The sequence below is a fragment of the Zalophus californianus genome, chromosome 4, assembly GCF_009762305.2.
Source record: "Zalophus californianus isolate mZalCal1 chromosome 4, mZalCal1.pri.v2, whole genome shotgun sequence".
Lineage (NCBI taxonomy): Eukaryota > Metazoa > Chordata > Mammalia > Carnivora > Otariidae > Zalophus > Zalophus californianus.
The window spans coordinates 613375-635376 of record NC_045598.1 but is presented as its reverse complement, the minus strand read 5'-3'; the positions used below and the strand labels follow the sequence as shown (position 1 = coordinate 635376).

General features: G+C 55.8%; 2 protein-coding genes across 8 annotated transcripts; one reads left to right on the top strand and one right to left on the bottom strand.

The window, feature by feature from the left end:
* The first annotated feature begins 1370 nt into the window (after positions 1 to 1370).
* LOC113933064 (cyclin-dependent kinase 11B) lies at positions 1371 to 17502 on the top strand. 5 transcript variants are annotated; one of them, XM_027612781.2, is made up of 21 exons: positions 1487 to 1505; positions 1989 to 2112; positions 2185 to 2231; positions 2924 to 3039; positions 4247 to 4374; positions 5473 to 5611; positions 11420 to 11556; positions 12025 to 12147; positions 12464 to 12559; positions 12638 to 12802; positions 13046 to 13111; positions 13687 to 13862; positions 14273 to 14363; positions 15281 to 15402; positions 15627 to 15732; positions 16005 to 16126; positions 16210 to 16317; positions 16395 to 16511; positions 16633 to 16781; positions 16857 to 17046; positions 17143 to 17502. In XM_027612781.2, the coding sequence occupies exons 3-21, from the start codon at positions 2223 to 2225 to the stop codon at positions 17233 to 17235; spliced, it is 2253 nt and encodes a 750-aa protein (XP_027468582.1). In that variant the 5' UTR covers positions 1487 to 1505; positions 1989 to 2112; positions 2185 to 2222; the 3' UTR covers positions 17236 to 17502. The 5 variants fall into 5 exon arrangements, with proteins under 5 accessions (XP_027468572.1, XP_027468557.1, XP_027468592.1 ...); XM_027612771.2 differs by lacking the exon at positions 2185 to 2231 and having other exon boundaries at positions 1371 to 1505; positions 4247 to 4344; XM_027612756.2 differs by lacking the exon at positions 2185 to 2231 and having other exon boundaries at positions 1372 to 1505.
* A 963-nt stretch (positions 17503 to 18465) lies between these two features.
* Positions 18466 to 21057, bottom strand: MMP23B (matrix metallopeptidase 23B). Of its 3 annotated transcripts, none has more exons than XM_027612813.2 (8): positions 20696 to 21057; positions 20196 to 20335; positions 19984 to 20123; positions 19752 to 19850; positions 19217 to 19381; positions 19028 to 19138; positions 18793 to 18919; positions 18466 to 18710 (listed from the first exon to the last, which is right to left on the bottom strand). In XM_027612813.2, the coding sequence occupies exons 1-8, from the start codon at positions 20852 to 20854 to the stop codon at positions 18536 to 18538; spliced, it is 1116 nt and encodes a 371-aa protein (XP_027468614.1). In that variant the 5' UTR covers positions 20855 to 21057; the 3' UTR covers positions 18466 to 18535. The 3 variants fall into 3 exon arrangements, with proteins under 3 accessions (XP_027468614.1, XP_027468605.1, XP_027468621.1); XM_027612804.2 differs by having other exon boundaries at positions 18467 to 18710; positions 19752 to 19919; XM_027612820.2 differs by having other exon boundaries at positions 18561 to 18700; positions 19752 to 19919.
* Positions 21058 to 22002: the final 945 nt, after the last annotated feature.

Sequence of the window (22002 nt, the reverse complement as noted above, 5' to 3'; positions counted from 1 at the left end):
AGCGAGAGAGGGAACACAAGCAGGGGGAGTGGGAGAGGGAGAAGCGGGCTTCCTGCAGAGCAGGGAGCCCGATGTGGGGCTCCATCCCAGGACCCTGGGATCATGACCTGAGCTGAAGGCAGATGCTTAACCGACTGAGCCACCCAGGCACCCCTAAAGATTTTATTTTTAAGTAATCTCTACACCGAGTGTGGGGCTCCAACTCACACAATAAGATCAAGAGTCACATGCTCCACCAACTGAGCCAGCCAGGCGCTCCCAAATTTTTCCTTTTTTTTTTTTTTTAAGATTTTATTTATTTATTTGAGAGAGAGAATGAGAGACAGAGAGCACGAGAGGGAAGAGGGTCAGAGGGAGGAGCAGACTCCCCGCTGAGCAGGGAGCCCGATGCGGGACCCGATCCCGGGACTCCAGGATCATGACCTGAGCCGAAGGCAGTCGCTCAACCGACTGAGCCACCCAGGCGCCCTGATTTGAGTAAAACTGACATTCATTGGCTGTTCCTAGTCTGTTTGCAGATGTGTAAGTTGATTCTGAACCCGCCCAGGGGGTGTCCTGGGCTCTAGGCTGGGGAGGGCCACAGTCCCGGTGACTTTCCCACACTGGAAAACTTGAAAATTACGTCAATAACTGTCTACATCTGAACCAAGTTTTATTTGCTTTATACCAAACAAAACTGGAGAACCGAAAGTGCGTTGTAAAAATGTGTGTGCCGCTTTCTTTCACCGGTTTGTGTTCAAGTGACTGGACCAGTACTTTCTCGACATGGTTGTTACATCTGCGGCGGTGAAGCATCGATGCTCCGGGCCGTTCCTGTCCAAATCAACCACCTGGGACTCTCGTTCTGCAGAAGTACAATAAACGCGAACCGTGTCCGTCCGCGTTCTCGTCCCTGGGGGACCGTCCTGCGTCTGCGCTCCCGAGCTGATTCCACGGCCGCTTCCTGTGGCCTCCCCAGTTTTCAGCATGGAGGGAGGGAAAGCGAAGGTTTTCCTGTCCCCAAGAACTCAGGAAAATCGGTCTCCGTTCCACTCGCCCTCTTTATGCCCGAATTCGTCACAGTCTGCATTTTCCATTTCAAACGTCACTAATGTGGACGCCTATCTTCCGCTCTCTTCCCCGTCTCCGCGGCCCTCTGAAACCACGAAGGCCGGCGGGGTGCCGAGCGGGGCAGGGACAGGACCCGGGGAGCGAGGGTAGGCGCGCGGCGCAACCAGGCGGCCCGGGGCGGCGGCTCCGGGTCGGTGGGCGGCGGCTCCGCGACGGTGGGCGGAACCACCGAGGGAAGCCCAGGGCGGAAGTGACGTGAGGCCCGCGCGCCGGATCCCCTCGCTCCCGAGGCGGCGGCGGGCTCCGCCCTCGTGTGTCATCAGTCCGCGCCGACGCAGGAAGTGGCGACGCTACTGGCGCGCGCCGGGCGCTGTTTCTCCTCAGGCTCCGGGACCGGTAGCGGCGGCGGCGGCGGCGGCGGCGGCGGCGGCGGCAGCGGCGGCAGCAGTGCAGGGGTGAGTGGCGGAGGGCCGGAACGAGCGGCGGGCGCAGCCAGCTCCCTGACCTCTCGCGTCCGGGCGTCGCTTGCCGCCCCCCGTCGCCCCGCGCGGAGCTGGGGGTTGAGGCGGCGGCTGAGCCCGGGGGGCGAGGGTCCCGGCGCCGCGGCCGTGTCGCAGCGCCCCACCCCGGCTCCCGGACCCTGTGACGGGGGCCGCGACCCTCCTGACGGCAAACCCCGTGCGCGGGGAGGACCGGGGAGCGAGCTGCGAGCTCTGCACGGAGGATCTCACGTAGCCCCCCGCGGGGCTGCTCTTAGCTTTGGCGGAAAGGTAACCGGGGCGAGGGAGCTTGCCCAGGACCGTGCGGGAGTGGCAGGAGTGTGACAGGGGTGCGAGCGCGGGCCTCGCGCCCCGCCACGGGGCTCGCCCGGCAGCCGCGCGAGGCGGAGCCGGAGTTGCTGTGTCCTGACGGAGTTTCACTTCCCCTTCTCTCTGCAGCGTTTTGACTCCAATGGGTGATGAAAAGGACTCTTGGAAAGTGAAAACTTTAGATGAAATTCTTCAGGAGAAGAAACGACGGAAGGAACAAGAGGAGAAAGCAGAGATAAAACGCTTAAAAAATGTAAGCCATGTTTTTTAAGTAAGTGGTTTTCTTAAAGGAGATTTAATTTCTTTGCCCTCGTTTTTCCATTAGAACAACGCTTCTTCGGTGAAGTTCTTTTGTACTTCCAAATGTCGCAGGTGAGCCCAAAATCTATTCTAAAAATTAACAAAAACACTCAAATACTCAGTTTACAAGTTGAGGACAAATTGATAACATGCTGCAGCTGTGTATAGATGGCAGGCTCTACATGGAGAATGAAGTACTTTGAGCCGACATTCGTTAGCACAGTTGGACTAATTTTTCTCATACTGATATTTTTCTGTCTGTGCCACCATCTCTATGTTTAGTGTAGGAGGAAGTCACGTTGAAATTAATACTAACGTTTTATCTTTTCCTCCTTCGGTTTGCATAGTAACATATTCAGAGAAACTTTTGGTAATTCTGAAAGGGATATCGGCAGAAGTACCTCTTCTGATAATATCGGTCACTGACCCTTGTTAACGATTGGTGAAATATCACGGACTGTCTGGCGTAAAATGTATCTTAGGGCTCAATTTCAGCTTACATAAACAACTAACATACTTGGCATAGAGTCTAACATTCCTTGTCCTGTATGCTGGTTTCACATTTTTCATCTCAGGTTCTGAGTCTACAGCGAGTTTTAATTTTAGCATCATGTGATTTGACTGAAAGTTTTTTTTTTCATATTTTGTAACATTGGTCCATTCAAAGCATATGTGAAACTTTGTTTTTGGATGTTGGCAAGGTTTGATTATCATTTAAAAGACACTTATCTGTGAGGAAAATGACTTTCTCCTTGCTTTCTTAGTCTGATGACCGGGATTCCAAGCGGGATTCCCTTGAGGAGGGGGAGCTGAGGGACCACCGCATGGAGATAACGATACGGAACTCACCATACAGAAGAGAGGACTCCATGGAAGACAGGTGGGGGCGAGGTGTACAGCAGGGAAGGGCGTCCAGGCTGCACATGCACTTCACTGTGGAGGCCAGCTGGGTCCCACCGCATAGCAGGGGTCCTGTCTGATTTTTGTCAGTGTTACTTTGAAAACATTTGTAGTCATGACTTCAGATTTACCTCACAGTTGAGATAGACTCTGTGTGTTATCACTTGCCACCGCAACCCTGTTATGAAAATTGAATGAGTGTGTATCTCTTTCCTTGCAATTATCCTTCAGTTAAATCCACAAACTACGTTTGTTTATTTGTTTGTTTGTTTTTAAGGATTTTTATATTTTTGAGAGAGTGCAAGAGCAGGGGTAGGGGCAGTGGGAGAGGGAGAAGCAGATTCCCCACTGAGCAGGGAGCCCAACACTAGGCTCCATCCCAGGACCCTGGGATCGTGACCTGAGCCAAAGGCAGACATTTCGCTGACTGAGCCGCCCAGGCGCCCCTCACGAACTACATTTAAATAATTGTTCTGTGTGCTTTTGATGATTAATAAAATCACTGCCTAAAATTGTGCACAGATAAACCACACTAGAGTACTGAAGTATAGCGAGCAAGTCCTGTAAGCAGAAATGGTCCTACCCAGGCCTGTGTATTCCAACATTTTTCCCTGCACCACTTGATTCCTTCTTGTACCCATCATCAGCACCAGATTATCCATCATCGGATAATTAAAGCCAACCTAACCAGCAATTAAGGTACAGAGACATAGATCAAGAAGTCTCCCAGGATTTCAGTCATACAGGCAGTTGAAGATATTGTTGAGGGACCTTTTGGGGTCATTAAGTTTTATTAAAATTGTGGTGCCTTTTTTTTTGTTTAACAGCTTTGTTGGTATATAAGTGACAAATGCATATATATATGAAGTGTGCAGTTTGACATATTTGTACATACTTGTGCGGTTATGATCAGGGTAATGAACATGTCTGTTGCCCCCTAAAGTTTCCTCAGAGAGGCATTGTTCCATATAGACGTGGATTTTTCACTTACACTTTTGATCTGAGTCTGTATTTGACAAGCAGTTTTGGCTTAAGTTTCATAGTTAATAATGTTTAAAATGATAGTTCAGATTGCACTCCTTTGTATTCTGAACGCTGCATGTTTCTGGGTTAGAGAAGCTCCACAGTACCCTGAGGCTCCTTTCATCCCTCTCTCTAGCATGGTGTGATGCTGTTGTGTATTTCAGAGGAGAGGAAGATGACTCTTTGGCTATCAAACCACCGCAGCAAATGTCTCGGAAAGAAAAGGCTCATCACAGGAAAGATGAAAAGAGGAAAGAGAAACGTAGGCATCGTAGCCATTCAGCAGAAGGGGGTACAGAAGCTTTTTTTTTTAATTAAATTTTTTTTTTTTAAGTTTTTTGTTTGTTCATTTGGTTTGGGGTTTTCTTTTTTATTTTTTTTTTTGGTTTCCCGCTTAAGTGTGGTCTGTTTCCTATATCATGATCTGCTGCCTTCTCCAGAACACAATTGAAAGAGAAGAGAAAGTAAAATTTTAGCTGAAAGCATAAATTTATTGTAGATCATTCTGAATAGGTGTTTCATTTTTCTTCTGGTGTTTTTTCCCCTTGTTACATTGTCGTGGGTTAGTTCGTTTAAACGTTGTATTGTCTTAATTCAACAAATACAGGTATTTATTATGCAATTTTTATAGTAGTTCAGTGTTGAATTAACTGAAGGGAAAAAAGATGTTTGATGAAGTCCAAATGGGTTTGATCTCCTACCATTAAGAGGTTCTTAGGGGTGTTGGGAAACATGGCCCTGGCACCTGGTTTAAGTTTCGTGTTATCAATGCGGTTGATGAACATGGTTCTGTCACACAAGATGGAAATCCACCAGAAGGAGTTGAACTTTGTCCAGTGTTCTTTATGAATGATGATGATGTTTAATTACGGAACTGGTGTACACCTGACCCCTGAACAGCACGGGCTGGAACTCCATGGTCCGCTTGCACACAGATGTTTCCTGGTAAATGCAGGACAGTGCCGTAAACACACTTTCCCTTCCTTCTAGTTCTTCTAATGATAGTCTCTTTTGTGTAGCTTACACAGTTTAAGAGTACAGTAGGGAACACGTGTGACACAAAAGATGTGTTGTCAGTAAAGCTTCTGGTCAGCAGTAGGCTGTAGTAGCTGACTGTTCAGGATTCATAATTACCCTTGGATTTCCGGCCACAGGGGTGTCGGTGCCCCTGCCCTGTGTTCATTGGTCAGCTATAGTCCAATCATAGTTTATTTAATACAGAAAGTTGAAAAACAAGATGTAGTTACAATTCTATTCAGTGGTCACCACGTTGTTTTTCCCTGATTTGGAGGCTCCAAGTCATTAATTAAGTATTCTCTTCTTCACTGGGTATTTGCAAATTAAGTTTTGGGAGTTGGACCCCTTTGCATGACACTCTCTTCCTCCTTAGGGAAGCACGCTAGAGCAAAGGAAAAAGAGCGAGAGCACGAACGCCGGAAACGGCACCGAGAGGAGCAGGACAAGGCTCGCCGAGAGTGGGAGAGGCAGAAGAGGAGGGAGATGGCCCGGGAACACTCCAGAAGGGAGAGGTGAGCGAGCACAGTTTGCTAAGGAGCCTGAACGGAGCGCTCCTGGGGCCAGTAGGCCATCAGAGTGGCAGAAGAGACCATCTTGATACACAGTGACCCGGCAGCATAACACAGATGTGATGCAGAAGTGGTTTATGAGCCCAGAGTCATGATGCAGTAAACGTGGTGGTGCAAACCAAGAGATTTGTCCTGAAGGGATTGAGTTTTTACTGCATCTTGAAGACTGAAATGGGTGTGAATCTTCCTGAGAAAAGATAATGAAGGGAATGGAACTCTGTGTGTCGGTTTCTCCAGGTGGAGGCTGGTGAGGGAGGTACTCAGGAGCGAAGCCATGCTGGCAGTTGCTCGAGACCCCGTGTAAGAGTGTGACGTGGACCTGAAGGAAGGGGCATTGCTGGCAGGAGCTGGGTCTGAGATGGGAATTCAGACACAGGGAATGAAGTTTTGGGGCCAAACACCTAACAGTGGAGAGGGAAAGGAAGGTAGAGGAGGGAGAAGTGATTTTCCTAGGCCTCTCAGCTGATGATGGGTGAGGGGGAGGAGGGACTGTAAATACCTCTGAGCTTGGTGCCTCAGGATGGGGCGTGCCTCGTGAGAGGAAGGGGAGCACTGTGTTCGAATCATAGGGAGGCGCTCTTGGAGATAGCCCAGTGCACGTATAGAAATCCTGACACAGAATCTGTACCCAAGAGAAGTCTGGTTTAGGGTAATTACTGGGCAAATATTTATTGAGTGTGTGCTCTGGACCAAGCTCTGTTCTAGATGGCCTAAGCCAGGAAAACTAAGGAAGTACATTGCTTCGGGTTCTCTAATAGACTGTAGGCTGCAGGAATAGACTGGAGTTCTTTCAGACAGACAAAAGGAAATCCCAAGGGCTTGGTAGCAGCCTGGGAGCTGAGACACCAGACTCTCGGACATGTCTCCCAAGTACACCTCTGCGGGCTCAGATTCCCAGGAAAAAGCATCTGTTTAGCCCCAGATCTGTGATGTGAATAGTAGGGCCACCTGTGTATATTGAGGTCATTTCCAAAGAAAGCTGGTGGGTGTTCTGCTACAAGGAAGGGAGAAGTAGGGGGGTAGATGTGCCAACATTCCCAGGAGCCAAGGCTGAGGGCTCAACTGACGAAGATGTTACAAGAGCCTTTGTTCTCTCGTGGAGGCGCTGTGGGACGAGCTGTCTTCAGGTAAAAGTCTGAGATCATGAGGTTAGCAGAGCTCTGTGTCCAGGTTCACTGCTAGCATGTGAAACACCCATGTTTGCCAGGCCTTGTGCTGACTCTGTTTAGGATGGGCTGACCCCACAGCTGTGCACACACAGCAGTAACTCCAAGGAAGCCAAGCCTGAAAATAAAAAACGTATGGGAAAAAAACATCAGTGGCTGCACTCTAGTCGGGAGACAGAGTTCACAGATTAGCATGGCGTGTTGCCAAACAAATGGCAACTGAGAGAAAAAATGAGAATCCAAAGTTGCTACAGTATGTTATCTGAAATATCCAATTTTCTTTTCTTTTTTTTTTTAAGATTTTGTTAGAGGAGCACCTGGGTTGCTTAGTCAGTTAAGCATCTGCCTTCAGCTCAGGTCATGATCCCAGGGTCCTGGGATGGAGCCCCACGTCAGTCTCCCTGCTCAGTGGGGAGTCTGCTTCTCCCTCTCCCTCTGCCTGCCACCTCCCCCACCCCGCTTGTGTTCTCTCTCTCGGTCAAATAAATAAAATCTTAAAAAAAAAAAAAAGTTTTGTTAGAGTGCCCCTGAAATATGTCCCAATTTTCAACAAAAAGGTTTTTTGTTTTTTTTTTTTTTTTCAAAAAGTTTTGAGATATAAAAGAAATAGGAAAGTATGACCCTGTATCAAGGAAGAAAAGCATCAGTAGAAATCAAATGTTCCACATTAGCAAGGAATTTGAAACGGAGTGATAGAAATTATGCTTTCTAAAGAATGGAGAGAATTGACAAAAGATGAACAGAGCCTCAAAGATGAAAAACATTTGGGGCACCTGGGTGGCTTAGCCGGGATCCTGGGATCAAGCCCCACGTCAGGCTCTTTGCTCGGGAGGAGGCCTGCTTCTCCCTCTCCCACTCCCCCTGCCTGTGTTCCCTCTCTCGCTGTCTCTCTGTCAAATAAATGAATAAAATCTTAAAAAGAAAAGAAAAGAAAAGAAAAACATTTTATCTATACATCCTAGAAGCTCATACCCCAAGTAGGATAAATAAAGTGACATCACAGTGAAACGTGAAAGCCAAAGAGAAAATTTTGAAAGCAGGAGAAAAAATCTACATAGAAGGGAGGCTTCAGTGTGATTGAGGCTGACTTCTCAGAGTCAGTGGGGGCCAGAAGGTGGTGGAATGGCATGGTCCCACTGCGGAAAGAAAGCCTGGCAACCAGGAATTCTGTATCCAGCAAAACTGTTCTTCAAAAGTGAGGGGGAATAAGGAAGATAAACTGGTGGAATTCATTGTTAGCAAGACCTGCCTTAAATACTCAAGGAATACCTTCATGTTGAATGAAATGACAGCAGAAGGTATCAGGGAAGAAAAGGAAGAAGGAAGAAAAGACCACTGGAAATGGTAAAGGCTCAGGTTAACATAATAATCTATAAGTGTTTCTTCTCATGTCTTCTCTTAATTTCTATAAGAAACACAGGATTGCATAAAACAGTGATTATTAAAATGCTCTCATGTGACACGTAGCATGTGTAGGCTGCACAGAGAAGGGAGGGCTGGAGCTGTGTCAGAGCAGAGCCTCTACATTCAGTGGAACGATAAGGTGCATACTTCCGTGCTGGAGCAACCACTAAGAAAATAACTAATAAAGTAATACAAACAGAGGAATTAACATGGTATTCTAAAAATCCTTATTTAAACCAAAAAGGGAGAAACAGGACCCAAAAAGACAGAAGGCATAAAATTAAAACAATAACAACAAAAAGTAAATTCAGCCAAATCCATGATTACGTGAACTGTGGAGTGTTTTCTATATCCCGGAGGAGAGGTCCTTTGATAGCAAAGCAAGATACAGTAAGTTGTCTGTAAGGAGAACCTCTGAGTCCAGGACAAAAACAGGTCAAAAGTAAACATATGGGCAGAGATGTCCCATGCCCACAGCAGGTGCAGAGCACAAGTGGCTCAGGCGAGACATCAGAGTTACCTGACAGAAGTCAGACCGGCGCTGACACAGGCTTCCCAACGATGGAAGGGTCCATGCAGCAGAAAGAAGTGATGGTGGTGAACATGTCTGTGCCTGATAGCTGAAAGGGGAAATAGGCAGTTCATCAATTCTAGTTGGAAATTTCAATACCACGTTGTCATCATTGACAGAACTAGAGAAAAGGATATAAAACATCTGGAAAATAACCTGCACCAGCTCAGTCTCACTGACTTTGCATTTAGCACTCCACCCACAGCTGCAGAGTACACACTTGAGAGGGAACAATGTCCAACATAGATCATATGTGGGCCACACAAGTTCTGAATCTGAGAGAATTGAGATTGTACCAAGTACACCCTCTTACCACAAAAGGATTAAAGTAGAAATCAACACAGAAAAAAAAACCTGAGGACATGCTCAAATGGAAACCCAACAGTCCTTTCCTACATAACCTACGGCCCAAAGAAGAAATTAAAAGGAAAAACGGATGCCTGGGTGGCTCAGTCGGTTAAGCATCCAACTTGATCTCAACTCGGGTCTTGATCTCAGGGTGGTGAGTTCAAGCCCTGCGTTGGGCGCCTCACTGAACATGGAGTCTACTGGAGAAAAAAAAATTTTTTTTGAACTGAATGAAAACAAAAGGAGTGTGCCAAAAGTTAGTGATGCAGAAAAGGCTGTGCATGGAGTGAGATGTTTTGGCTTTTAAGCACTGATAACAGAGAAGGAAGTTGTCAGGTCAGCATCCGAGCTTCTGCAGAAAGCAGAACAGAGAAGCAGACTCAACCCAAAGCAAGCAGAAGGAACATCCACAGAATCCCAAGCAGACAGAAGCAGGTTCATGGGGCAGGCTAGGAGCTGGCCACAGGTGGGCGTGAAGGGGCCTGTCAGGCGATGGGCATGTTTTAAAACTGGCTTGTGGTGACGGTTGCACAATCCCATAAACTTATGAAAAATGGAGTACTGTGGTTGGATTTCATGTTACGTTACAGTTTTTATCTCACAACAGTTTGGACTCAGGCACTTAGAGAATAGTTTCTAGAAGCCCAGCCTTCTGCAGTGGTGACATCTGATGGGCTCCAAAGTTGTACAGTATTGGTGACTGGACCACGGGCTATGTTCCGTTTTCGCCATTGTTTTGCTCATTTCTGTTTGTGTGTACTGGTACTTACTTTTTTTTTTTATTAAATGTATTAGCTTTTTATATTTGGACATAACCGTAGGGACATGAAACTAACTGGCCAGTTTTCACTATCTGCCGCGTTGTGGTGCAGTTAGCCACACACACCGCAGTACTCGAATGACTCTTGCCGCCTTCATGAAGCAGCTTTCCCCGCTGCCCTTCACATATCACACTCAGGCCCGCTGACCTCCATGCCAGGCTGGGCTGGGGAATCGCCTGGGGGGTCCATCTGCCATAGAATTGAGTAAGGAGGGTCGACGGGGCCCGTGGCCTGAGTCTAGATCCTCCTCCCGACCTCCCTCAGCTGGACTCTTCTACCCCCTCTGTAGCCCCTGAAAACTTAGTGATAAAGGTGGATTTAAATTGTGGTGTCATCCATACCTAGCAGATCTGCTAAACGCATCTGGAAGCAGTAGGCTCATTCCTCATTGGCACTTAACTCATTGTGCTAGTGTTTTGCTTTATTATTATTATTTTTTAAGATTTTATTTATTTGTGGGATGACTGGGTGGCTCAGTCGGTTAAGCGGCTGGCTGCCTTCGGCTCAGGTCATGCTCTCGGGGTCCTGGGATTGAGTCCCACATCGGGCTCCCTGCTCCGCGGGAAGCTTGCTACTCCCTCTGCCTGCTGCTCCCCCTGCTTGTGCTCTCTTTCTCTAACAAATAAATGAAATCTTTAAAAAAAAAAAAGATTTTATTTATTTGAGGGGCGCCTGAGTGGCTCAGTCAGTGAAGCCTCTGCCTTCAGCTCAGGTCATGATCCCAGGGGCCCCCACATCGGGCTCCCTGCTCAGCGTGGAGTCTGCTTCTCCCTCTCCCTCTGCCTGCCGCTCCCCCTGCTTGTGCGTGAGTGCACGCACTCTCTCAGTCCCTCTCCGTCAAGGAAATAAAAATGTTTAAAAAAAAAAAAGATTTTATTAGAACGCACAAACGGGTGCGGGGGGCAGAGAGAGAGGGAGACAAGCAGATTCTGCGCTAAACACGGAGCCTGACGTGGGGCTCAGTCTCACGACCCTGAAGTCATGACCCGAGCGAGCCGAAAGCCAGAGTCAGATGCTTGGGGCGCCGGGTGGCTCAGTCGTTTGGGCGGCTGCCTTTGGCTCGGGTCATGATCCCGGGGCCCTGGGATGGAGCCCCCCGCATCGGGCTCCCTGCTTGGCGGGGAGCCTGCTTTCCCTCTCCCTCTGCCTGCCTCTCTGCCTACTTGTGCTCTGTCTCTATCTCTGTTAAATGGATAAATGAGAATCTTTAAAAAAAAAAAAAAAAAGTCAGATGCTTAACTGACTGAGCCACCCAGGCGCCCCTAGCTTTACCCTGCTGTGGTTGTCAGGGTGTGTGCACGTCTGTCTTCTGCTTTTCAGCAGTCGTCCGTGGTTTGCATAATCTAAATGGACGGCTTTTAAATTTGAACAAAAAAGCACTCGGGGCAAAAAAGGAAAACGTGGTGTCTGTGGAGAGAGAGTTGGCCTGTGCTTGTTGCAGGGACCGCCTTGAGCAGCTGGAGAGGAAGCGGGAGAGAGAACGAAAGATGCGCGAGCAGCAGAAGGAGCAGCGGGAACAGAAGGAGCGGGAGCGGCGGGCCGAGGAGCGGCGCAAGGAGCGCGAGGCCCGGAGGGAAGGTGCGGGTGGGCGCCGCTCCCACGGGTGAGCCCAGGGCTGCGCCGGTGACGCTGAGGGACGGGGCGCTCAGGACGGCGGCCGAGCAAAGTGGGGATGGGCCGTGGGGCTCCGCAGTTAAGCCTGACCCGCGTAATTCCCTGCCGAGGAAGGCTGCGGCCGCCGCAGGTGCGAGGTGAGGGCGTGCGGCTGGGGCCTTCCCGGGCCTGGTGCTGGACAGCTGCGTCTGCGGCCCACGCTGGTCAGGCACAGGCTCGAAGAGGTGGGTCGTGGCCCCTTTTTGACCAATGGAGAAGAGTCTGGAAGGTCCCCATGGGTCCTCAGGGACAGCTCACAGCCTCCAGGCCTCTGTCACCAGGGCACGTGTGGTGCATCACCACCGGCAAGGGTGCGGGTGAGACCTGACCGAGGTGGGCCCCTGCCGGAGAGGACGCTGCCGGCTCCATGTCCCGCTGTGTTCTGTGCCCCAGTTTCTACGCATCACCGAACAATGAGAGAGGACTATGGCGACAAAGTGAAAGCAAGCCACTGGAGTCGCAGCCCGCTCCGGCCACCCCGAGAGAGGTTTGAGCTGACAGACGGCCGGAAGCCAGGTGAGGGTGCACAGTGCGCGTCTGGGGGCCGGCGTGGCATGGCACTCCGCTGACGGCTGTTTTAGCACAAGCACTTGGTGTTTTTGTGTACGATGAGATGATACGCTCCGGTTGTCCCGTGTCGCGTGACGGGGCCGTCACTTGTGTGAAGTACGTTTGTGTCTGTCGGTGGGGACGTTTGCCACGGTGTCTTCCAGCTCAGCTGGGGGGAGCCGTGTGTCACGCAGACCAGTTAGTCTCTGCGTGGAAGACGCCGTCGGGGCTTGTTTATTGTAAGGCACTTGCCACGTTCACCTTCGGTGGTTTGTTCCACAAGTAAAAGAAGAGAAAATGGAAGAGAGAGACCTGCTGTCCGACCTACAAGACGTCAGCGACAGCGAGAGGAAAACCAGCTCCGCCGAGTCCTCGTCAGGTAGGCGCTGGCTCCGCCGCCGCGCGGGGAGGGCCCACCGGTCCCCACCGTGCACTTCCGGCTCTTTTCTTCCCGAAGCGGAGTCGGGGTCGGGCTCGGAGGAGGAGGAGGAGGAGGAGGAGGAGGAAGAGGAGGAGGAGGAGGAGGAGGAGGGGAGCAGCAGCGAAGACTCGGAGGAGGAGGAGGAGGAGGAGGAGGAGGAGACCGGGAGCAACTCCGAGGACGCGTCCGGACAGTCGGCTGGTGAGGGCACAGGGCCCGGCGGTTGCGCTCGGTGTCTAGAACCTGCACAGAAACCGTTTGAGCTCTCAATTTAAAATATTTCCAAACAGAAAATGCCTTGGTATCTGGGACTCACATGAGACCCCAAAATGGACGGTTTACAGCGGCTCTTGCTTCCGGGTAGCTAAAGCAGACCCTTGTTTGTGCTCGTGGGGGTTCTGAACGGCCCTGCAGGTCTGAGCAGACGCCCGCTGTCTCTTGCAGAGGAAGTGAGCGAGGACGAGATGAGTGAGGACGGGGAGCGGGAGAGCGAGAACCACGTCCTGGTCGGTGAGTGGCACCCCCCTGGGCGGGCCTTCCCTCGGGCCTTCCCTCGGCTGCCCCTCAGCGACCGTGACCCTTTCTAAAGCCAGTAGATCACCATCTTGTGTGCGCGGCCCTCCCCCGAGGCGCAGGCAGCCGACTCCGAGAGACGCGCTTGTGACCGCGGAGGGCCAGCACCCCTGACCAGGGGCAGTGCTAAGTCAGTGTCATCCTCAGCGTCCCAGTGGCTTAGACACGGCAGGGAGGCGCCCTCCGCCCTGGCCTCTGAGCTGCGCTCCATCCGCAGGGCGGGCACTTCCCGTAGGCAGCAGCCGGGCCATGCCCTCGGGGGCCTGACAGGCCGCCCTTGAGCCCTGGCCCCAGTCAGTGGCTCCCAGTGCTCACGGCTGAGGTGGCGAGCCCCAGGACCCCCCCCCCCCCGGTGCCCTCTGTCCAGAGCGGTGGGGTACGCAGCTGTGTGCAGCACCTGGGGTCTCTCCCGTGCGGCTCTGCTGGGCACTCGGTGTCCCCCCACCCCAGAGCAGGAGAGGGGTGATGACCCTGCTTATTCCTGCTTCCACAGTTGGGTTTAACATTTGAAGTTCCAGAGTCCCGATTTGACCGAGACTCCGGAGACAGCGAGGACGGGGAGGAAGAAGCCGGCGAGGGCACCCCGCAGAGCAGCGCCCTGACTGAGGGCGACTTCGTGCCCGACTCTCCTGCCTTGTCACCCATTGAACTCAAACAAGAGCTGCCCAAGTACCTCCCTGCCCTGCAGGTCAGGCGTCCCCCACCCCAGGGCTGGCTCGACTTTGCCGACGGTGGACAGGGCTGGGGGCTGAGAGCGTGAGCGGGGCCCCTGGTGTGGCCATTTGCCGCCGGGGTCACCTGTGCCTCGAGGGAAGGTGCCGGGGCTTCGGTGGTGTGCTGCCGCGGGCGTTCCTGTCCCCGTTGTTAGCGCAGGGCGGCCAGGCCTGGCTCTGGCTCAGGAGGACATGCCCGGGACCAGGTTGTGTCCACGTTGGTTTTATTTCTTAAGCCAAGAGCATGTGCTCACTGAAGAAGCCGGGAGGAGGGCTGCTGCTGGCCCTGCCACCAGACACGTTCTGGGCAGGGACTGCTGCACCAGCTCAAGCAGGTGTGAGCGTGGCCACGGCTGCTGTGTCCCCACGGTGTGCTTCCTTGCAGGGCTGTCGGAGCGTGGAGGAATTCCAGTGCCTGAATAGGATCGAAGAAGGCACTTACGGGGTGGTGTACAGAGCAAAGGACAAGAAAACAGGTGCGTGCAGTATCAAGTGAGCCCCCGAGGCGGGAAGGGCAAATGCGGGACAGGACCCAGGCGGCACAGAAGACCTGTCCTCGGGCAGGAAGGAGTTTCTCCTGAGGAGCATTGTCTTTGGGTGCACCCACCGCCCTTTCTTAGGCCCAGCCTGGCGTTTGCTGGGCCCACATGCGGGCTCTGGGAGGGAGGGAGGCAGGGCGTCTTGCTCCAGCCACAGCCAGCTTGCAGGGACTGAGATCCAGGCCTGGACTGAGATCCAAGCCTGGGCCATCCTGACCCTTGGCACCCTCAGTATCAAGGTCACTGAACACACAGTTCCTATAGTTCCTACTCTGCTGAGAGTCTTCCCTCCCCAGATGCCCGGTCATGGCCTTGCCTTACCTGGCAAGCACGGGCCCCTGAGCAGTTGACTCCTTGATGTCTGTGGAGTCCAGAGGTCAGCCTGACTGTAGGCTCTGCTGCTTGCTTGTGACGGCAGGTGCCTCGGCTCCAGAAGGGACTGTGGAGTCTGCTTTGAGTGCTAGCACCTGAGCAGGCGTGTGAATCGTGGACCAGAAGCTTCCCTACCGCCCACATCTGGGTCTTGGAAACTCAGGGAGGCCACCTGAGATCCTGAGACCCTGATGAATGTTTCCGTGTTGGGATGTTGAGGTTTGCCGTGTCTCCTGGCGAATCACAGTAGGGCTAGAGAGAGAAATGGGACAGTCCTCCTTAGCTGTTTTGGACAAAAGCTGGTCTGGAAATAGGCCTCATGTTTCTGTCAGGCAACAGGGTTGGGTTTTTTTCTGGGTGCTGACATGTTACGGGACTTTCCAGTTAAAACGACTTCTCGGTGCACAACAAGTGCTTCCCAAGCCCCAGGCAAGTGTGTGTTTGTGGAAGGTTTGCTCAACCTGTCTTTGAATTGTTTTCAGATGAAATTGTGGCTTTGAAGCGGCTGAAGATGGAGAAGGAGAAAGAGGGCTTTCCAATCACATCTCTGAGGGAGATCAACACCATCCTCAAGGCGCAGCACCCCAACATCGTCACGGTCAGGGTAAGGCAGCGCCAGCCTGTGCCCCGAGAGCAGCCTGTGAGTCACACTTAACCCGTGTTGTGCAGAAACGAGGCGCGAGCCCCCTCACCCCAGATGTCAGTCCCTTGATGGTCATCGCACTTTACAGGCCCTTGCCGTCTCTGCATGTCTGTACTCCTGGAGTCGGTGGTTGCAGAGGTGGGGCCTGGAGGTGAGCATGGCGCCCACAAACTTTTGTTTTTTAGGAAATAGTCGTGGGCAGCAACATGGACAAGATCTACATCGTGATGAACTACGTGGAGCACGACCTCAAGAGCCTGATGGAGACCATGAAACAGCCGTTCTTGCCAGGTGGGGCCCCTAGGCACGGTGGGGCCCCGAGGTACTCCTACGGATGCAGCCCTCTGGCGTCCCCCACGAGGAACATCCCACCCGTGGGCTGCCCGGCTGCTGGTGGTGTCCCTGACCTTGTGACTCTGAGCCCGTCACACCGTGTGCGTGAGTGTGTGTGCGTGGGAGGGCCCTGCTGAGCTGGGAGCGCTCCTGGGGTGAATGCACCCCAAGAAGCCTGGTCGCTGCTGAGGCGAGCAGATGACCTAGGACAGTAACCCACTGCCCTCTAGGGGAGGTGAAGACCCTGATGATCCAGCTGCTGCGTGGTGTGAAACATCTGCATGACAACTGGATCCTGCACCGGGACCTGAAGACCTCCAACCTGCTGCTGAGCCACGCTGGCATCCTCAAGGTGAGCCCCCACGGCTCACCCCACAGGGCGCCCGACACCCGGGCCTCAGAGGTCTGCCCACAGCCTGCCCTCCATCGTTGCAGGTCGGCGACTTCGGGCTGGCAAGGGAATACGGGTCCCCTCTGAAGGCCTACACTCCAGTCGTGGTGACCCTGTGGTACCGTGCCCCAGAGCTGCTGCTTGGCGCCAAGGTGAGTGCTGGGGGCTGGGGGGCCTAACCCGTGTTTGCTGCCCCACCAGCCCCCTGAGTGCACCCCTGGCCTCCCAGGAGTACTCCACGGCTGTGGACATGTGGTCGGTGGGCTGCATCTTTGGGGAGCTGCTGACTCAGAAGCCGCTATTCCCTGGGAAGTCGGAAATCGATCAGATCAACAAAGTGTTTAAGGTGCGTCTGTGGCTTCCGCCCGTGGGGCGCCCTGGCAGGTATGTGCAGGCCCCCCGGACCAGACCCCTCCCCCGCAGGCTGTGGCCGTTCTGAGACTTGCCTGTCTGTCTCTCTCTCTTAGGACCTGGGGACCCCCAGTGAGAAAATCTGGCCTGGCTACAATGACCTCCCCGCGGTCAAGAAGATGACCTTCACCGAATATCCCTATAACAATCTCCGTAAACGCTTTGGGGCGCTGCTCTCAGACCAGGGCTTTGACCTCATGAACAAGTGTGTCAACCTGTGGGCGCCCCGCCCCCCCACCCCCGCCCCCGTGCTGGGTACCAAGTGCTCTTGTTCCCCCAGGTTCCTGACCTACTTCCCTGGGCGGAGAGTCAGTGCCGAGGACGGCCTCAAGCATGAGTACTTCCGAGAGACCCCCCTCCCCATCGACCCCTCCATGTTCCCCACGTGGCCCGCCAAGAGTGAGCAGCAAAGGGTGAAGCGTGGCACGAGCCCACGGCCCCCAGAGGGAGGCCTGGGCTATAGCCAGCTGGTGAGGGGCAGGGCCGGCAGAGGAGGGAAGGGGGGTGGGGGCTCCCCGGGGCAGGGCTGGCGCAGCCAGGGCCCCACAGCACCACTTGCTCCCCAGGGCGACGACGATTTGAAGGAGACGGGTTTCCACCTCACGACCACAAACCAGGGAGCCTCGGCCGCGGGGCCCGGCTTCAGCCTCAAGTTCTGAGGGTCGGCACAGAGCCTGCACCAGCCCTGCGGGGGCTGCCCGGTGCGACTCAGCCGGGCCCCGGGCCGGTGCCGGAGGCAACGTGTGCGGCCAGACCCGGGCCCTGCTCTGAGCGGACACAGCCAGCGTGGCCGTGGGTCTCCACCTCAAGTCTCAGACTGCCCGTCTGTTTGCTTTTCCACGTTTTATTTTTATTTTATCTTGGCTTGTAAATTTGTAGAATTAAATCACATTTTCCTTGTGGAAGGAAAGGCTGTATTTTTTTTAGATGTGTCAGACTTGCCCTGCAAGGAGTGGGCGGGCATCCGTTGGCGGCCGGTGTGGACAGCATACCCCCGGACACGCAGACTCACGTGGTCACCACCGGGGGCTGTGCCACGAGGGTCCTGGCCTTGATGTGGAATGGGGCGGGGGTGGGAGGCAGAATTTTTCTACTTTAATCTTCAGGCCCCTGCTTCACACCTTCCTGCCCCTCACTCAAGGCATCCATGGCCCCCCAGAGCCGGGCATGCGAGCTCTTGGCCACGGTGGGTTTTGCGCGAGGTTGTTAACACGTTTTAAGATGCAGTAAAATAGTCTTGGAGGAAGGCTCTGGCATGTCCTTTCCACAGCTGGCCCCTGGCAGACTAGTTGTGCGCTCGCGCCGCCTGGGGGGCCTCAGGCCCGCATTCTCGGGGGGGAGGACGGGGGGAGAGGGTGGCCTTGACCCCATGTTGCCGGGTTCTTCCTGGCCCGCCAGGTCTCCGGCTCCCGGTCTAGCTGGACAGGGCATCACTCTGGCAAAGGGGGGTGCTTGCCAGTGCTTGGGGCGTCTGCCTGCCCCACGTCCCTTCTGGTGGCACCACCAGCCTCCTCCCCCAACTGCTGTCTGGGCTTTCGCTCCCGGGCCTCACTTGCCCCAACCCCCATCCCACTCCCTCTGGAGGCCTTGCAGGCATAGTGGCCTGCCCTTCTCAGCCTTCCTGCCTCACCCCAACCCTGAGCAAACCCAAGACCCACCAGGGACCCTGGACTCCTTGGGCTCAGCCTGCTCTCCCAGAGATGCTGTTTACATTTGGGCCTTAGTTTACCCCATTTCTCCAGGACCAGCCAGGAAAAACCCTCTTTGGTCTTAGCCTCTCAGAACCGCATCCTCACCCTCAAGGAACTGTGGGGAAATCGGCCCCCCACATCAACCTGAGCACAGGCTGAGTGCCCCCCCCTCCACGGGGCCCAAGGCTGGCCACCCTCCCTCCCAAGAAAGGGTGCGCAGACTTCATTGAGAAAGTGCTTTATCAGCAGCCTCAGCCCCGCAGGGCGCTCAGCCCCGCACTCGGACTCGCCAGGAGTAGGTGCTGAGCACACGCTGCCGCCGGCGCACCACACACGTGTACGTGCCCTCGTTGATGGCATTGGCGATGATGCTCAGGTGTGCCTCGCCCAGCGCCAGGTAGCCAGGGTAGGAGAACTCCAGGGGTTCCTGGTCCTTGTACCAGCTGCGGGGAGGGTGGCAGGGCTGGGCAGGGTCCCGAGCCCCTGCTGCCCACCCTCGGGGGGTCATGGGGCACAGCCACTCACTACACTTTGCCTTTCTTGTGGAGGATCTTCTGGCCACAGCGGAAGGTCACATTCCGGCCCTCAGGCACCAGCCTGGTCTTGGTCCTGGGTGGTGGTGCAGTGGCGGCCACCGTGGGGAAGGGAAACTCTGCTTGGCAGCGGAAGGGGGCGGGGTCAGAGGGCCACATCAGTGTCCCCCCCCCACTCCCCCCGACCAGAGCCATGCCCCATGCCCAGAGTGGGGACCCGGCCTCACCGTAGCAGAAGTCACAACTGCTGGGGCAGAGCCTCTTCATAAGCCTCCGGCGGGTGTCACAGAAGCCCCTCCGAGCCCAGGATGTGCACACGAACAGCCGGTCCAGGCAGCCTGCCGGAGGGCATGGTGGCCTTAGGGCCGGCCCACCAGCCTGCCCGCTAGCCCGCCCCCCCCCCCCACAGCACTCACCGTAGAGTCGGTGCAGCCCCCACAGCTCGTCCTGTGACAGCGTCTTCCAGCCACGCAGAGTGGCATTGAGGTGCATGAGCGCCCGGCCATGCTGCGAGTGCATCAGGCCCAGCGCGTGGCCAATCTCGTGGGCCGCCACGTGCACCAGGTCGGTGAGCCAAACGCCTGCAGGTCCGGCGGGTCAGCCCCTCGAACCCTGGCCCAGCCCGCCCCACTCTGCCGGCAAGCCGTGCTTGCCGTGGCCACATCTGCTGCACTGTGGCCACGGAGCCTCCCTCAGCACAGCCATGGGAAGATAAGAATGTTCCAGAGGCAGTGAGCTCGGTGCCCAGGAATGTAGCTCCAGCTCCGTCTCCAGCAGCAGGGGGCGGGGGCGGGGGGCGGGGTGCTCAGGGCTCCTGGAACCCAGGCCTATGGCCGCCTCCCAGCACCCCCCTTCCTGCCTACTTGACCCCAAATCACAGCCACCCCCCCCAAAGCCCTCTTGCTGTGCCCACCGTGGTGCACAGGGCCCCACAGGAGGCCAGGCCATCACCTTTCTTCCAGCTGTAGCGCGTGGGGCCCAGGACCCAGTATTCGCTGTCATCAAAGTGGATGCCGCCGTGCGGAGGGAAGAAGGCATGAGCCAGCTCGCCTGTTGGGCCATCAAAGCAGTGGTGCAGTGCGGAGACCAGGCAATCCGTGTGGTTGACCGGGTAGAAGCCTGGGGGAGCACAGGGCTGAGAGGGGGCCGCGGGGCCAGGTGGGGGCGGGGGCACGGCGCCCACCTATGCGGAGGTCGCTGGGCTGCTCAGGGGCCACCTCTCGGAAGCTGAAGGGGGACACGTCACTCCACATGCGGAAGGCGGTGGCCAGGCCCCGCCGGGTCTCCCTGGGGCTCAGCAGGTTCCGTGGGAAGGAGAGGATCCTGGGATGGAGACTCAGGTCAGGGGTGGTGGCCAGGCTCCCCCACCCCCACCATCCTGGGCCTTGGTCACACCTGTAGGTGAGGTTGAAGTGGTCCCAGCGCAGCCTGGCTGGGGTCAGCGTGTAGCGGCGTCTGCGGGGCCCCTGGAGGGGCAGAGGACCGGGTCCTGGGGTGGCGAAGACACCAGCGGGGTAGGGTGCGGCGATGTCTCCCTTCAAGGAAAGCGAGTGCTCGTGGGGACGGAGCAGGGATCATCCCCACGTCTGAAAACACTCGGAAAAAGAACTAAAGAAAACAGGGCGGGTACGTGGTTCAGGGAGCGTTGAAATTCCCTCCCTCGGTCTTTCTGCGTTTCCAGGTTTTCTACCCCAGTCTGCTGCTTTTACAGCCAGGAAAAAAAAGGTTACTAACCACAGGCCAGGTCGGAGTGGGCGGAGCTGGAGGCCCGATGCTGGCTTCCCCCTCCTCCTGCACCGCCCCCCACTCCCGCCCCGGGACACGCAGGCTCTTGGACCCCCCCCCCCCCCCGGCCCCGGGCGCCCACCCCTCTGCCCATCCCCACCCGCTCTCACCTGCGCCGCGCTGGCCCCCAGCCGGGCCGCCGGGGCCCCGAGCCGGGCCAGCAGCAGGAGCACCGGCAGCAGGCACAGGGCGCCCAGCACGGCTTCCAGCCGGCGAGCCTGGGCTCGGGCCCCCGACGCCGCCAAGGACATGCAGGCCCCGAGGCCCATGGCGCCTGCGGACTCGCTGTCGGGGCCTAGCGCCCAGTGGGGCTGCGCGGGGAGGCGCTGTGAGCAGCTCGGGTTACAGGGGTGGGTGCAGGGGGAGGCGCGTGCCCCTGAAGGGAACCAGCTGGCCGTCCGTCCCCGCTGTCAGGACAGCCCGGCCGCCAGCCTGGGGTGCGGACCCGGGGCCTGCGGGTCGGTGGCAGCAGCATGGGCAGGGCCTGCTGGGCGGGGTCACTTGGGGAGGGGGGGCGAGGAGAGACCGGCAGCGAGGGAAGGAATAGATGTCAGAGGCTCAGGCTGAGGGAAGGGTAGTCAGTTGGGGTCCTGAGACCAGCTTTTGTCCTGGATGGAATTCCTCCAGCCCCCTGGAGGCTGCACGAGACCTGGGAGCGGAGCTTCCATTCTAGGCGACTCAGGACCTGTCCCTGCCCGCGCGGCTGCCTGACCGGGTGCCCCAGAGAGGGGTGGGGATGAGGAGAGTGAGTACTGGGCGCCGGGGGGGGGGGGCGGGTGAGAGGCAGGGGAGGGGGCAGGCGGCATGGGGACAGCGCTACAGAGGATCAGGCTGTGGGCGCTGGAGAGAAGAGATCCCACGGGGAGTAGAAGGGAAGCGAATGAAGTGCGGGGTGGGGTGGGGAGCCAGGAACCCCTGGCTGGAGCCAAGGGCTGGAGTGGGCCTGGGTGGGGAGGCAGGGGAGCAGTGTCCTGAGGCCGGAAGCCTCGACGGGACGGCCTGCAGGCTGGAGGAGCTGAGCCAGGCGGGAGGGTGGCGGGAGGGTGGCGGGAGGGTGGCGAGGGCTCCTCCGGGCTGGGGGAACTGGGCCCCAGGAGGCCTGAGAGGGTGAGAGCAGGCGGGGATTGGTGGGGGGAGGGAGTAGGGAGGCAGAAGGCCAGACCCGGCCGGGGGGCTTGGCGTTCCGCTCTCCATCCAGGCCTTGCGCCCAGAGTGACGGCAGCACACCAGGCCAGCGGGGTCAGCGCCAAGTTGCTGGCCCACAGCCGGGAGACTGGCGGCGGGGGGGCATTTCGGGTGGTTCTTGGAAAGCGCCCTGCCTGGCCGCTGAGCCCAGCTGAGTGGGAGCTGCGCCCCGCTCTTCATGGCTAAATATTTGCCCCAACAAACTGCTGCCTTCCGCCCTGTGTCCGCCCTC

Bases quoted from the DNA above. Each gene is read 5' to 3' on its own strand.
- LOC113933064 (XM_027612756.2), top strand. From the start codon at position 2,002: ATGGGTGATGAAAAGGACTCTTGGAAAGTGAAAACTTTAGATGAAATT. The intron at 13,863-14,272 runs GTCAGGCGTCCC...GCTTCCTTGCAG, and splicing joins AGTACCTCCCTGCCCTGCAG to GGCTGTCGGAGCGTGGAGGA. The intron at 16,782-16,856 runs GTGTGTCAACCT...TTGTTCCCCCAG, and splicing joins GGCTTTGACCTCATGAACAA to GTTCCTGACCTACTTCCCTG.
- MMP23B (XM_027612804.2), bottom strand. From the start codon at position 20,854: ATGGGCCTCGGGGCCTGCATGTCCTTGGCGGCGTCGGGGGCCCGAGCC. The intron at 19,920-19,983 runs GTGGGCGCCGTG...GTGCTCCCCCAG, and splicing joins GCCCAGCGACCTCCGCATAG to GCTTCTACCCGGTCAACCAC. The intron at 18,711-18,792 runs GTGAGTGGCTGT...CCCTCCCCGCAG, and splicing joins CACAAGAAAGGCAAAGTGTA to CTGGTACAAGGACCAGGAAC.